We start from the raw sequence: 17,081 nt of genomic DNA, 5'->3' as shown, positions 1-17,081 counted from the left end.
CTAAGATTGTCTTCAAATTCTTTCTTTTTTCTTTCTTTCATCTCAAGTTTCTCAATGAGGTTTTTTTTTTATTCGTTGCAAGGAGCTCCGCTGCACAGAGGGCCTCCGGACGAATGACGGTGCGGTAGAGCCTGAGCTTGGAGTTCATGGATATTGATCTTTTGTTGCAGATACCTTTAGTTAAATGGTATGCCATTTCCATTTCCATGTCGGGTTCTATACAATCACCTATATGAAAATTTTCCTACCCGTTTGATTGCTCCTTGGTCTTCATCCAGCTATTTTGGTACCGGCTTTGTGTTTGTTATAAATTTTATTTTCTCAAAGGAGGTCTGAAGACCTACTTTTGCTGCCTGTGGCTTAACCTTGACTGATGTGATCTGTAGCTCTCTGTGGCGAATTGGAAATGATTGTGAGGTCTTCCGCAAAAGCAAGGCAGTCAATTATAAGGTTCGTGTCCCTGAAATCCAGTCTGAATCCAATGTCGACCCCTCATTTCTTATTTCCTTTCGGCACTCGTGGATGACTTTCTCTAGAGTACAGCTCAATAGCAGGGTGAGAGCCCATCCAATTGTGACTGCTGCCCTTATTTCAAAGACATCTGAAATTTCTTCTCTAAACTTCTTGATGATGATGATGATGATGATGATGATTATTATTATTATTATTATTATTATTATTATTATTATTATTATTATTGAAAGAGGTTTGAATGGTGCAGTGAGTTACTTATTGGCTTCCTTTTCAGGGGCAAAGTTTCGAATTCCATCCAATTCTAAACTGCAATTTTCATCTAAAAATTCACTTGGCATCCAAAAGAAGGGTATCAGACCACAAATCCATGGCCTAAACCGCAATAAGCCAGGGTGGCTCCAGTGATTTCATAAATAACAGGGATAAGCTGAAGATGATGTATTATTATTATTATTATTATTATTATTATTATTATTATTATTATTATTATTATCTTTCTTAATCCATTTACCCTCCAGGGTTTGTTTTTCCCTCGTACTCAGCGAGGGATCTCCCTTATTCACCTCAAGGGCAGTGTCCTGAGGCGTGAGACTTTGGGTTGGTGGATACAACTGAGGTGGAGGACAAGTGACTTGCCCAGGCGGCCTCACTTGCTATGCTGGACAGGGTCCTAGTGGGAGAAAGGGGAGATTGGGATAGGCAAGAAAAAGGGAAGGAAGCGACCGTGGCCTTAAGTTAGGTACCTTCGCACTATTTGACTGTAGGAGAAGTGGGAAACCAAGGAAAACCACTTTGAGGATGGTTGAGGAGGGAATCGAAACCCCCTCTACTCAGTTGACCTCCCGAGACTGAGTGGACCCCGTTCCAGCCCTCGTACCACTTTTCAAATTTCGTGGCAGAGCCTGGAATCGAACCCGGGCCTCCGGGGGTGGCAGCTAATCACACAAACTACTACACCACAGGAGCGGTCTATTATTATTATTATTATTATTATTAATATTATTATTATTATTATTATTATTATTATATTAACAGTAGTGTGGCTTAGAGGGTCATTAACTCTCTTAGTGGCTTAGCTCCTGACGTACCCCACGGAAGGCTCAGATATGAATCCAGATCATTCTGGGCACAGATTTTCATCCTGACGTTGCGTTAGGAAGGGTATCTGGCCTTAAATCCTGGGAAAAAAAGAAATGAGCATAGTTGGCTGTAGCGACCCCAGAGGTAAGTGGGATAAGCTGATGAAATTTTTTCACCGATTGTTTGGCTTCAGGTTCTGCGTGCAGGTATTTTAGTTTGGCATCATTTAGGCTGCTTACAAGATAATTTTAACGTTCCGTTTTTTCTACCAGATGACAAAATATTCACCAGAGATTTTTAACATGGTCACATCGTAGGCCCTACGACATAGAGTGCAGAAAGGAATTTTGTTCCGCCAACCTGTTTCATAAAAATTCCAAAATTGACACTCTGGGAAATAAAGTACAGTACTCACCTCACCGAACAGATATTCTAGAATCTCTCAAAGTACACATAGTCCCTTCCAGAAGCGATACATTGGTGGTAGATTTTTCGGAGTATTTTAATATTAAGAACATTTCTTAGCACACAAAGTAAGGGTCCCCATACTACGGAAAACAAAAAACTAAGCAATTTCCTCAAATGTGCCGAAAGTTGAAGGAATGATGAGCCCGGAAAGGTTGCACAAATTATGAGTCTTGAATAGCTCTATCAAACTAAAAAAAAATAATCGAAAAACACTTCCGGTGTAAATGCAGTTCCGGAAAAATGACCTAAAATTGCTTGTTTCTTCACTCGCTTCCTTTCTTATTCAAAGCCTTGGCAAATTAACTTATTTCCATAATTATTTCTGCAATGTGTTCCTTGGTTCAATACCCTCAGGCAATTTTTTATTTTTTGAAAAATGTTTACAAAAATGGTTACAAGGGCTTAAAGGAAACTTGCATTGACTCGCATTAGCGCTCGTAGTGGTGCTTAAGTGTAACAATTCATTGACTCACATTAGCGCTCGTGGTGGTGCTTAAGTGTAACAATGCATTGACTCACATTAGCGCTCGTGGGGGTGCATAAGTGTAACAATGCATTGACTCACATTAGCGCTCGTAGTGGTGCTTAAGTGTAACAAAAGTGTAACAATGCATTGACTCACATTAGCGCTCGTAGTGGTGCTTAAGTGTAACAATGCTTTGACTCACATTAGCGCTCGTGGTGGTAGAAAACGGCGAACTGCTAAACCAATGGACCGGGTATGGTTGAGTTTCCAGTGAACGGATTGTAATTTTTAGGAATAAATAATGAATATATTCTCATACATTTTTCTATTTCATTTACCTAGAATTCGTAGCTCATATTACTAGGATATTTTCAACAATGAGTTGTTCGCCTGAAGTGCTAGCTAGAACTGGATTTTTGAAACAGAATGAAAAATTTGGTTCTGATATGTTCTTTTGCTTGTTCTTCACAGCTTCCTAGATAGCTGGTGTGTCCTTGTGCAACGCTTCTTTCAATGATTTCCTTAGCCGAGGAAAGAAAAAAATCGTGCGGTGACATATCAGTTAATACGGAGAATGCAGAATACCCAGAATTTTGTGTTAAGTAATTCAGTCGAACCTCCCTTCTGCGGAAACCGTCCGTTCCGAGGAAAAATGTCCGTTACGAGAGGTGTCCGCTAAAACAAGTTTGTAAAAATCGGACATTTTAACGGCAAAGAACATCAACCTTAAATATAAGCATACATATCTTTATTTTTATTATTCTAAGTCATTTCTGTATTAGTATTTTACAGAGAGTTATTGTAAGTGATTTTACATCATTTACAAACATTACAGCTTCGTGAAGTAATCCATTGTTACTCATGTTTAACAGACAACTAAAATGCTACGGTATTTCTGTCTCACTAATTAGCGCCTGTACTGTCTTTTCCTTCTCAAGTTGACTACCTGAGCTCGACCTTATCAGCGACAATCCGAGTTATGAATAGAATGATGCAAGAAGGGAAGAAAATCCCCAGGTAACTTGTGAGTCATCAGTCTCTGGCAGCATTTCTGGGCAATTAGAATTCTCGGAATAGATCTGTACACCACTAGGTAGAACTGCATTCTGATATACCCCCTCACCCCTTACTCGGGAAATAGTACAAATATTCGAAAGGTATTTTCTTATGTCTGAAGAATGGTTTTAAAAAAAGGATGACATGTAGTCCGGCGTAATAAATTGTCCGGCAACGTGTGAAGTGTCCGCTTAAGTCAAGTGGACGGGACAAATTACGATGTCCGCTGTCCGGGGTTCGAGGTGTCCACTAAAATGAGGCCAATTTAACACTTGTCTTATGTAAAATCAAATCGGTTCCGAAGAAAGTCGTCCGTATAGGGAGGTGTCCGCTGAATAAGGGTGTCCGTTAGGGCAGGTTCGACTGTATATTCCTGGATGAACAGGTGACTGCTTGGTCGAGTATTGTTATACAATGAATTGTGTATAAAATATAATAATGGATAATGGATGTAAGTCTGAATATTCAAGCTCCTACTAAACGAGATACTTACCTTGAATCGAAGATTTCCCACTGGTGGCTTGGCGAACGGGATCTTCTGGAAGGCGTAGTATTGCTTACCCGTGGCCGGGGAGCGGACAGTCTTTCCTCTGACGACCCCCTGTACTACATTAACTTCGGGCCGTCGTTGAGCACGGCCGACATCGAGAAATATTAGCAGACATATCACCAGGAACAGATCCATGACTGACCCAACGTAGGAAGTCATTGCTGTGTCATTTCCGTTTTATCCCCAGTTTTATAGAATGTTTAATTCATGCATGGCTTCCCTCAGGCTATCAGATAGATACCTTGTATCTGACAGTGTAAAAGCGCTTTCATAATATGAAATGGCCTGGTGTGGAACACACGACTACCATCTTATAATTCACCATTCCGATTCCCATAACTGGTGGAAAGCACTTTTTGAGTGTAGCGGGTCTTGCCAACGAGTGAAAGAGAGAAGTTGCGAAAATATTCTATGAAAAGTCCTTTAGTTTGAAGCCGTGCATCTCACTGTTGACATGTAAAGACAGGACAACAAAATGTTAATACTTTCCTAGCGATGAGTTCTGAAATGTCAAGTCTCCTATCACTAAACATTTTCTTTGGCAGCCACACTGTATGTTCCGTAATCGTAAATGTTTGTCATACTACCTTCATAAATAAAATATCGCTACATTTGGCGTTTCAGAGGGCCCATTAATACACTATTTAAAATAATGTTCTTGGCACAGGACAGAGAAAAATGTAGCTTCCACCGAAGTCTCAGTCCCATTTATGGCTCTGATTGTATGGAAGCTGCTGAGGTAGGGATGGTGCTGAGTAATACTAATCGGAGCCCAACTAGTGCGTGTGAATATTATGAAAAGCAATATTCATAGTCAGTTGTGCTGCAATAGCACTTTCTGGCCCAGTGAGGAAATCAATAGCAAACTACCTCATTCCTCATCTTGCTTAGTACGCCTCATTTTGGCACCGCCATAGGTTTTTGTGATTTTCCCATAACCGCATAACCCTTCATGGTGCTATTTGAGGATCCAACCAGCCTCTGCGCTGGGCACCAAACAGACAGACAGTGCAGTAAAACAACAACAGTTGTTCTGACATGCATTACACATCCGCTTGCAATTTTAGAAACATGTTGGAACATATTGTTACGGAGCAAGTGGCCGTGTGTTTAGGGCCGCGCAGCTGTGAGCTTGCATTCGGGAGATAGAGGGCTCGAACCCCACTGTCGGCAACCCTGAAGATGGTTTTCCATTGTTTCCCATTTTTACACCAGGCAAATATTGGAGCTGTACTTTAATTTAGGCCACGGCCGTTTCCTTCCCACTCCTAGCCCTTTCCTATCTCATCGTCGCCACATGACTTATCTGTGTCGGTGCGACGAAGGACAAATTGTAAAAAAAAAAAGGAACATGTTTTGTTCGAACTCCAGCAATAGTCTGCAAGCATATTAGGAAACTTTCCTTCCTATTATGGACTTTCCATTTCAGATATATGCTAATGAAACCTTTCCCAATGTCGATCGTTCACCGTTCCAAGGGTTGGCGAGAAAGGTCCTGATAGAGTGTTGACAAGTGTTGACAAGTGGATTTTAAGGAACATAGATGGAATTATAAAAATAAGAAATGTTGATGTTTAACCGACAAAATTAATTAGAATTCGGTCAGAGATCGCCCGACAGACGATCGCTGTTCTCCCATCTGACAGAATAAAACAGAACGTCGAAATTGACTCGCAGGCATTCTAAATGGTTTCAAATCAAAATGCCATAATTTAGGCTGCCTACAAGTTAATTTTAACGTTCCGTTAGAGATGGCTGAAAAATAACGTAACAGTTACTTTGTGACAGTTACATGCCTGTCACTGTTGCAAATGTAACGAGGACAAAAAATAACAAGTTAACGAGTAACGACAACAGAATAACGTACCAGTGAAAACAGTAACTGGGAAGTGGGAACTGTCACTAGTAACAGCTTACAGACGCAGAACGTTACCTTCAGAGTTGAGATAGGAGGCATATCTTCCAAGTGAGAGCGCTTTCGTAGGAGATTGTTGTAAGTCAAATACAGTGCACTATAGTGTGTAATATACTCTATAGTGTATTTGTTTAAGTTGCTCTATCATCTGGTAACTGAAGTGTAAACTGTTATGATATATTCAACTGCTCAGAGGTAATCGTTGACTCAAACATCGCGCAGAGCTCCCTACATTATAATATTATTGTAAGTTCCATCCGTATATTTTTTCTTGTACCATAAATAAATTAGTATGCTAACTTTCCATATTTATATTATAGATAACATATTATAGGTAACATAACATTACTTCATTTTACTTAATCGATCCTCTTGTACCGGTTTGTGTCGATGTTTGGCAGACAGATCATCATATTTTCTTGTCTTGTATTCTTGGTCGGGGCATTGTCAAACTCACTCCTCTATATTTCAGAAAAGACGCTATGTGGTCTTCTCATTTCATCCGTTGTCTGCCTCTCGTTAACTTTATAGCAAATAGGAATGCGTGTTTTGCTGCACCGACTTTCAACAGTGTAGTGATGGGATGCGCGCAAGTGCGAGTGAATGAATGGGACTTCGCAACAAAGCGGTAAGGAGACAAGCTTGAAGCCGTGACCAGGCTGTTATTGTTACTTTTCACAGTTACTTTATTGTAGCAGTGACAGATGTATCAGTTACACAAAAATAACAGTTTGTCACAGCTGTACTGCACACATTTCCTGAGCCTTTACGGGTATTGTTGTTATTATTAGTATTGTTGTTATTATTATTATTATTATTTTTATTCCTGTTGTTACTTGTATGATAATTGTTGGTCTAATGTGGAATTGTAGAGGTCCTGTTTTACTGTAATTTTATGATTCATCATATTTAGAGATGTTTAAATTATTTAGGCGAACTGGGTGGCTCAGATGTAGGTTCGATTCCCGGCCAGGTCAGAGATTTTTGCCTGGTCCTGAAGGCTGGTTCGAGGTCCACTCAGCCTACGTGATTAGAATTGAGGAGCTATCTGACGGTCAGATAGCGGCCCCGGTCTAGAAAGCCAAGAATAACGACCGAGAGGACTCGTCGTATTGACCACACGACACCTCGTAATCTGCAGGCCTTCGGGATGAGCAGCGGTCGCTTGGTAGACCAAGGCCCTTCAAGGGCTGTAGTGCCATGGGGTGTGTATGTTTTTTTGTAGCTCAGATGATGGAGTGGAAGGTTTCAGAGTCCAGGGTGCGGCTTTGATACCAGATCAGTCCAGTGTATTTGAAGATGCTCAAAATACGCCTGCCTCATTCCAGCAGATTTACCGCAACGTAAGGGAACTCTTGCCGGGCAATTTTTCCAGCACTTGGACATCTTCGTAAATCGTATTTACTTACTTAAAATTTATGGTATGGTATAAACAGAAATAATTACAACTTAAAACATTTAAATTAAAAATATTTTAATTTGTAGAATTCATTTTTGTATGATATCCAGGAGATCACAAGAATAAAATGAAAACCATGCAAAATTATTAGGCGGGACGTAAAATCAATAATATTACTATTAAATTATCTATTTATAAAACACATATTAGTTCATTACATATTCCAGTTGAGTGTGTGAAAGGTCAATTGAACCTAAAATGGCAGTTTCTATTGATCTTTCCTATTAAATACAGTCTGTCCCGCTTCTAAATCGTCTGAAATATTTGCACTGCTCACTCTGTTGAGAGTTACAATTCTATCATTTCCATTTCGGTAGAACCAAATTAACGACTTACAACAATAAAATTTCTCCGAAAGGGTGTCACAAAGAAATTGTCGTACCAAGAACGGAACAACATTCGCAAAAATTTGACTAAGGCTGTTGGTGAATTTAATCATTATTGTTTAAGTTCCTCAAAAGCGTTGATACGATGACAGACAACGAGATCTTCTTAAACATAAGTATCTGACACCAAAATACACAGACAATATTGCCAGAGCTCCTTGCAAGACGAACAGTTCACTGAAATATACTGAGCCCTCTTCCTCAACCTTGCCTTCAGTGACTGTGGGCATAGTGGACGTCGAGAGACCACACTCGCCATTTACAGTGAGGTCACATCCGATGGTCAGTTCCTTCCCGATTATCAGGTAGTGTTTCTCTTTGTTGGAGTAGATATTCCACTGGACATTCAGCAGAGTGTCGAAAAGGTCCGGTGTTGGATCACTGCAAAAATCATTAAAGTATTAGGTGGTGGTGGTGATTATTGTTTTAAGAGGAAGTACAACTAGGCAACCATCTTCTATATAACACTGTGCCATTTCACTGTCGTGAATGAACATCTTAGAACAAAAATGGACGCTAAGGCGCGAGAAAATTAAACACGACACACAAATGTAATCGTTAATCGTCAATGGCGAGAAAATTGTATTCATATCGGGAATAAGCCGAGAAGGCGGTGAAAAAGAATTAAGGATAAGGGATTGTTCTAAGATTATTATTATTAAAAAATTCCAGAAGAAATCACTTCAAGCTGCACGGGACGACGGTATTGCTACGTGAAGAAGACGTTATTGCTAGCAGAAAGCTCGAATAGAAAAGAATTTGGAATAATATTGAACACATGACCTTTGTGCCCTAAGAACATTATGCATAAATTAACAATTAAACTAAAAGTTGGATTCTTGATAGCATCGATTTGACACGTGACGAGGGGGTGATTACCTTCGGTCCCACGCTCTGGGGTACGTGACGTCAGCCACACGTGTCGACGGCGGAAGAATCTCAAGTCATTTTTGTGAACTATTTCAAAGCGCGTGTACATGGCGTGACCCAAGCCAAGTCAAAAAACTATAGTGCCTATCAAAGGGGGTCAATCATCTCACAAATCGAATCCGTATACATTTTAAATGTCCATGAACACTACCGCCAGAAATGTAGCAAGCATGTAGTCACTTTCAAAACTCTTGAAATTACAGTTAAGTCAGAAAGTTTATAGAAATTTTCTTGGCGGCAAAGGGAGATATCCGAAGAGAGGGGGTAACAGCTATAAATATGAAGGGACGCCATGACGAAGTCTCCTTCTCCGGCATTTGTGATACAAAGCGGACGAAAAATTGTTGAGCTGCTCTGCGAAATCAAACCAACGAAAGTAGACTGAGTTCAACTGCAGATTTTAGCCATTGTGGCTAGGTCTTGTCTCCATGAGGAGATAGTTTTCTTGAGTGAAATAATTGTACCAGATAGGACGGTCAAAGTACTGAATAAATTCTAATGTGATTAAATAATTCGTGTGCGGAAATAATTATAGTCCATCGTGTGCGCTCAGCAAACAAGTAGAATGTTTCAGTCATTTCCTCGTAAAAATCAAGTTATTAAATACGATATCCTTTATGCGAAGTTATTCATGATTAATGCATTGTGCGATATTTTATGCTTTATTCCAGGAAACCTGAAGAAACACAATGATCTGTACAGCCATGAATGTAAAAATGGCTAAATAAAATGCCAGGGTCGCAGGTGAGCCCTATGACGAACAATGGCGTGACTACATGAGGTAGGTGACTTTCCATCTTACTACCTCTTATATCTTGTCTCATGATCTCTAAAAGTGTATTTTAATGGGGATATACGACGCAGTGGTCACCCCTACTAAGTTTGTAAATGTGAGAATACGACTAAAAGAGTCATTTGTTTCATTTTCCACTTGGATAAATTTTTGAAGTCTTGCGAGTGCCGTATAATGTTGTAAAAAGTTATTGAATAGGGTTTCGAAGTGATATCACGCCCAATGTAGATCGTCATCCGTGTGAGTGTACTGCCTATATTTTGTGATCTCAAATTAAGATGTTCATTCGACGTAAATTTTTCCTGTCTGCAATTTGACGTTAATAAGGTAGGAATCCATGGTTACTCATTTTCAATCGAGTGGAAGCGCGCTGTCGGGTGAGAATCTAGGGTGATGAATTTGGTCACGGAGAGAAACGTTTTTCTAGGCCCATTTTAAACTGTGTCTGACTGACAATAAAAGATCGAGTAGAATGTTTCAGTCATTTCCTCGTAAAAATCAAGTTATTAAATACGATATCCTTTATGCGAAGTTATTCATGATTAATGCATTGTGCGATATTAGACGTCGAGATTTCTAGTGAGGATTTTATTCCAGTTCTTTGTCGATGATAATTGTGGAGCTGGGAAACAGAGGTTAGTTTGTTGATATGAGATTTGTGAATCAGGTTGGACCTGTCATTGAAGCCGGGACATGGAAGCCCGAGGAATGTTTTATATGAGTTGAGATGAGATGTGCGAATCAGGTTAGAGTCCTGTCATTGAAGCCGGGACACGATAGCCCGAGGTATATTTTATAATGTCGGGAATGGAAAGAAATTCATAGAAATCCATAGCGGTATTAATTGGCGACGCGTATAATTAGTGTGGGCATCTTGAAGCTTAATCTGTGCATTTAGTTGGTTAGAATATCGTATTTGTTTAATTATGTCGGCAGAGTTTAAAAGGTGAGCATTTTCAGAAGCCAGTCAACTGGAATAAACCAGGTGTTTCATGTTACTGCCAAGCGAACTTGGGGACGAGAGGCCTCAGCTGTGATAACGGGACAGGCGTGGAATTGAGATTGTACTGCATTCTCGGCCGGGGAAACCGTTAAAATGCTGGATTTAGTTGAAATTCATAGCCGGTAATGATCTGAGTATTGTGAAATATTGTAAAATTTGTTTAATTGGGGACGTAATGAACATTTGAAATCACGAACTTTGAGTATAAGGAACAGAGTAACCAAATTCAGGGTTGTCCAAAATATAGAGCGATGGTCGTGATGATTGGTTTGTCTGTGAGGGGTGTGCAAAATTCATAAATGCTATGACGAGATATGACATCGTAATTATATGGCGAGTTGTTTGGTTTGTACGTAGATTCTAAGGATATCCAAGTGTTAATAACGGTTAGGACTAGATTAGATTTTAAAAGTGTGAGATCAGGAGACAAGATACACTGACTGACAGAGCAAATGCAACACCAAGAAGGAGTGGTTCGAAAGGGATGAAAGTTGGGGAAAAACAGAGACGGCACGGACGAATAATTGATGTTTATTTCAAACCGATATGCAGGTTACACAATGCGCATGGCATCGACTCAGTAGGATGTAGGACCACCGCGAGCGGCGATGCACGCAGAAACACGTCGAGGTACAGAGTCAATAAGAGTGCGGATGGTGTCCTGGGGGATGGTTCTCCATTCTCTGTCAACCATTTGCCACAGTTGGTCGTCCGTACGAGGCTGGGGCAGAGTTTGCAAACGGCGTCCAATGAGATCCCACACGTGTTCGATTGGTGAGAGATCCGGAGAGTACGCTGGCCACGGAAGCATCTGTACACCTCGTAGAGCCTGTTGGGAGATGCGAGCAGTGTGTGGGCGGGCATTATCCTGCTGAAACAGAGCATTGGGCAGCCCCTGAAGGTACGGGAATGCCACCGGCCGCAGCACATGCTGCACGTAGCGGTGGGCATTTAACGTGCCTTGAATACGCACTAGAGGTGACGTGGAATCATACGCAATAGCGCCCCAAACCATGATGCCGCGTTGTCTAGCGGTAGGGCGCTCCACAGTTACTGCCGGATTTGACCTTTCTCCACGCCGGCGCCACACTCGTCTGCGGTGACTATCACTGACAGAACAGAAGCGTGACTCATCGGAGAACACGACGTTCCGCCATTCCCTCATCCAAGTCGCTCTAGCCCGGCACCATGCCAGGCGTGCACGTCTATGCTGTGGAGTCAATGGTAGTCTTCTGAGCGGACGCCGGGAGTGCAGGCCTCCTTCAACCAATCGACGGACGGGAAATTGTTCTGGTCGATATTGGAACAGCCAGGGTGTCTTGCACATGCTGAAGAATGGCGGTTGACGTGGATTGCGGGGCTGCCACCGCTTGGCGGCGGATGCGCCGATCCTCGCGTGCTGACGTCACTCGGGCTGCGCCTGGACCCCTCGCACGTGCCACATGTAGCTGCACCAACCATCTTCGCCACAGGCGCTGCACCGTGGACAGATCCCTATGGGTATCGGCTGCGATTTGACGAAGCGACCAACCTGCCCATCTCAGCCCGATCACCATACCCCTCGTAAAGTCGTCTGTCTGCTGGAAATGCCTCCGTTGACGGCGGCCTGGCATTCTTAGCTATACACGTGTCCTGTGGCACACGACAACACGTTCTACAATGACTGTCGGCTGAGAAATCACGGTACGAAGTGGGCCATTCGCCAACGCCGTGTCCCATTTATCGTTCGCTACGTGCGCAGCACAGCGGCGCATTTCACATCATGAGCATACCTCAGTGACGTCAGTCTACCCTGCAATTGGCATAAAGTTCTGACCACTACTTCTTGGTGTTGCATTTGCTCTGACAGTCAGTGTATATAACTGGACATGAATTATGTAACAATTCTTTTCCAGCAAGATACGTATCACAAGATTGAATTCACATCACAGCTGCGTAGAAATTTGTGAAGAAACCAGAATCCGTGGAGATAAATTTTACTGTTCTTTAACATTTCGCTAAATCATTTAAATTTATTTAATTATTAAATTCAGTGAAACCGCATTGTGAAATAACTTTTATCAAGCGAATAACTTGGGGATGCATTCTGGAAATTTTAGTTCGTTTTCTGGGGAATATTAAAATGTAAAATAACGATTAAGGGGACATATCCGAAGGAAATGGATTTTACTGCCACAAAGTTTGTGAGCATTGCTATTGTTGTAATTATTGAACTTTGATTGATTGAGCAGTGAATGTGCTGGGGATAGTAAAGTGGAAACCTTAGTCATCAACCGATGTAACTTAATTGTGTTTAGCCTTCAGCCTAGAAACTTGGATGGTTAGGGGTTCATCAACCTCAGTGACTTGGATTAGGGCCATATGCCATTGTAGCATCATTTCCTTGCGGTCATCATCCACAATGACTTTAAAGTAACTTAGAAGATTAGATGTCGGTCCATGACATAGACGCAGGTCACATCGATTCAATTAAGGGTCCATGCCGTAGAACCACTGTGTGGCACACACCGATTGGACGGCCTTAATTATACCCAGAGTCCAGAGTTCGTGTTACGAGGGCTGGACCATCACGAATCACTATGGGGGTACATGTGGTCTCACATGGAAGCCGAATTTAAGGATTTCCAGACTTTCCTTTCTTAAATGATTAATAATTGAGACAATGGTTTCTAGTATGAATGCCCGTCAGGCAGTTACGTTAAAGTCTCACACCAGTGTTCTGACGTTTATGTAAAAATGATTGTGGTGTCCAGTGGACACAATTGACTTCTATGATACCGTTGACATATCAGATTGCTTCAGAATTTTCCTGAATAAATAGGAATCTTTTAAACAGACGTTTCATTCCAGTACATAGATTAGAATTACTGAACCCTACCTTTACCTCAGCAAGTGACGAAGAACCCGATACGACCCAAGAGACAGATCTCATGAACTTTGCTGATAGGTAAGAAAGGTAGGTATCCCTCTATATGGACCAAAGGGTTCAATATCAAGAGAAAAGAGCAAGGCTACAGGAGTATTGCGAAGAATCACATATTAATAAACCGAGAAATTGAAACACATATTGGGAAACGTTACGTAACAAGACTACGTTACAAGACACGAAGCAAGAACAGATATCATTCAAAGTCGCTGGCAAGAAACTACAAAAGCTACGGGAATTGAAAACAATAGATAGAAACCTAAAGCAAATTATATACATAATTGAGAATTTGGTAGACATATTAGTAGTCTGGAAGACGTTAGCTGGATTTAATTGAAAGAAGCAGTCTTCTCCATACGTTTATGAGTATTAGAAGGCTTTGAGCATACTAAGATGACGAAACTGACCATGTCTGTCTGTATTTTTGTCCTAACTGCGCAAGATATGTCCAGCATCATGCACTAAGAAGACCAAGGCTGACTGTCCGGTGATGGTGACCCGAAGTCGACAGAGATATCCCGAGATGACGGAGAAGGATGGATGACCTGCCCATATGTTCCCAGAGACCGGCACAATGTAGCAGACATACCTAACTAGATGTCTTAATACATCTGGACAGAACATCGGGGGAATACGGGGAAGAAAAGTCAATTACTATATTTCTTTTTTTAAAGTTAAATAGTTTGTTTTGAAAAGTCCCATTTTCCAATTGTGTTTAATATACCAGGTGGCTCTCGAACGCCGTACTTTCTACTTATAAATGTCCCGCATGCATAAGTGATGAATGGGATGTCTACCAACTAATTTTCACAGGGGAAGTACTGTCAGCGGGCAGGTTACGTCAGAATATGAAGAGATAAGAAACGGAGTATCCTTCGCAGCATGTTACTCAGCGCTACTGGTCTAATGCAGCCCTTGCATTAGTAAACATCGTTTTCGATCGCATAGTTCTAGGCTGGTGTATGGTACAGCCGCACAATATTTGCTGTCTGCATATCAGCAATGGCTAATGTGATCAGCAGCGACGAATACACAGACATTATTTTAATCTGGACAATCTCGTCGGAGTGCAACAGAAGCTCCAAACAGACGTATGCCTTCTACACACGTACTTCACCGAACAGTATTAGTTTTTGTTTCATACAAGCAACTCTTCCATCGAGTGGAATGTCTACACGTGTATACATTAATAAGTTATTAGATTTCCTTTTCTGCATCTTTGGCGTGTCTACAAACAGTAGCGGGGATTAGGGGGTGGGGCGAGGAGGGACAGTCCTCCCCCCTCCCCCAATTTGTGCAGTAAACATTACATTTTATTCCACTTTAGCCAGCTGGAACAAGGAATTAATTTTAAAAAGCTGTTTGTACAAACCTTGTTATCTTAACTGCTAATTACTTCGTTTATTTTCTTTAATTATTAACATAATTACTGACGGAAATACGCACAAAATGCTGTCCGTCGCGGCTAACCAACTTGTATAGCACTACGGCAAGTAGTGGAGACTTTGCATGTGCTGTGAGGAAGGGTAGTAGGGGTACTTTTTTTTTTTGCCGAGGTCGTGGCCACCGAATTATAATTCACCCACTTGCCGCGCGCATTCATCAGTCTGGCAGTCTCTTTATTGTCTGTTAGTTTCTTAGTGTGTATTCAAATACTAAATTATTTTTAATTGCATAATCCTGCCGTACATCTATGCTGGCCGCATAGTTCTAGGCTGGTGTGTGGTTCAGCCTCACTATATTTGCTGTCTGCATATCCATACAATCAACTCTTTTATCGAGTTGAATGACTACACGTGTGTAAATTAATAAGTTATCATATTTCATTTACTTCATTTTTGGCATGTCTACAAACAGCAGCGGCAGTTACTCTCGGGGCCTACGACCTGAAAAATATACTTGATTGCTAGTTGATGATGGAACGAGCTAGTCAGGATTTCTTTGCGGCCAGACCTGGACGCAGGAACGGCGCAACACTAATCAGAGAGAAAAAATGGAAGGAGTCCGACACTTCGAAAAATGAAGGTATCGGCCAAAGGAAGACAAGGGCCATGAAGGGCGTGAAAATAGACTCCCTAGGCCTCCATACGTAACACTTTCGGGGTCGGAAAAGAACAAGAGTTGATCAGGTGATGTCGGATAGGATAGATGAAAGTGAGGAGCCAGACACAAGTAAGTGGAAGCAATACCAGGACTCAGCTAAGGGCCCCGTGGTCGCCAAACCACGCTCCAAAGTTCAAAGCCCCTGGAGCCCCTTTTAGTCACCTCTTACGATAGGCAGGGGATACCGTGGGTGTTATTCTACCGCCCCCACCCACAGGGGGATAAATTATTAGGTCAGACTTTCCAAAACTCCACACTAATGATGTCAACCGATTATGTTCTTTTCAATTAATTTTTATGATAGCAACGATTACAACAGGAGGGCCTATATTCGCAAGCATTATAGAAATATTAGACAACTATATCTTCTGGTATGGGCAAGAATAGTCCGGCCCGGCGGTGTAGGGGGCAACGCATCCGCCTGTCACCCGGCGCCCCGGGTTAGATTCCCAGCCGGGTCAGGGGTTTTTAATCGTAAATGATTAATATCCCTGGCCTGGGAACTGGGTGTTTGTGTCGTCCTTAACGTTCCTTTCCTCACATTCAACACTCTACACTTCCGCAATTATACTTACACGCAGGTTCTTATCATATGGTGAAAGTAGTGACAAGCGATCTACAGAGGTCGATGCCACGAATACATATCTTCCTTTTTAATGGGCAAGAATAAATTGGTAAAATTATAGTGGACCTGGCCAGGTTTCATGGCCGAATTTCCTTCCTGACGCGAACCCTGTGTTTAGGGATGTATTTCTGAGGTTGACAGTGTGATCTGTTGTGCGAATGTGAAGAGGAATATGTTGGAGGTACAGCGCACAGTATATTCATTGTATTGAGGACCGTTTCGTGATACGGGATCGGGGATGTGATGAGATTAACCTATATGGCGTGCTTTTATGACCGGACGACCTTCTTGACTCTAACCTCAGTTATGGAAATGAGATGATGGTGATTGATGGTAAATTAAATCGGATAAGGAGATGCAAGGAATCGGCTTGTGGCCTATGAATATCAACTGTCCCGGTATTTGCCTGGAAGTGAAAATAGAAAATCACAGAAAACCATTCTCAGGACAGCCGACGGTGGGATTCGAACCCACTCTTTCTCCCGAATACAGAGCTTGGCTCCATAGCCATAGCACGTTAACACGTAGTATATAATTATATGATTGGCATAATAGCCGGCTTCATAGCATGAGCCCCGCCATATACGGAATGAATGAATAAATATTCCTACCAACCTGCCTCAGTATCATCTTTGTTAAGACAATACCAAAGTGTTTGAGGCAACTCGGTTGAGTTGCTGAAGTGGTGGAGTTGTAGATTTCTGAGCCTAAGTTGACGGATTCGACCCTGGCTCAGTCCTGAGGTATTTGCTCAAATACGCCTGCCTCGGGTCATAAGAAAATTTTTCGGGACAAAATTCCGACACCTCGGCGACTCTAAAAACCGTAGAAGTAATTTGTAATTTGT

At 41.7% G+C, this 17,081-nt stretch overlaps 1 protein-coding gene across 1 annotated transcript in view; it reads right to left on the bottom strand.

Moving 5' to 3' along the window:
• LOC136877309 (uncharacterized) overlaps positions 1 to 17,081 on the bottom strand; it is a 193,873-nt gene that overhangs the window by 69,291 nt on the left and 107,501 nt on the right. The window contains exons 10-11 of the mRNA XM_068228720.1: positions 7,931 to 8,235; positions 4,038 to 4,255 (exon numbers count right to left, since the gene is read on the bottom strand). Coding sequence (XP_068084821.1) covers positions 4,038 to 4,255; positions 7,931 to 8,235 — 523 coding nt within the window. The remainder of the gene's footprint in view (positions 1 to 4,037; positions 4,256 to 7,930; positions 8,236 to 17,081) is intronic.

This window comes from Anabrus simplex, chromosome 7, assembly GCF_040414725.1.
Source record: "Anabrus simplex isolate iqAnaSimp1 chromosome 7, ASM4041472v1, whole genome shotgun sequence".
Classification (NCBI taxonomy): domain Eukaryota; kingdom Metazoa; phylum Arthropoda; class Insecta; order Orthoptera; family Tettigoniidae; genus Anabrus; species Anabrus simplex.
Note: the sequence above shows the minus strand (reverse complement) of the source record. Positions and strands in the feature narration are given on the sequence as shown.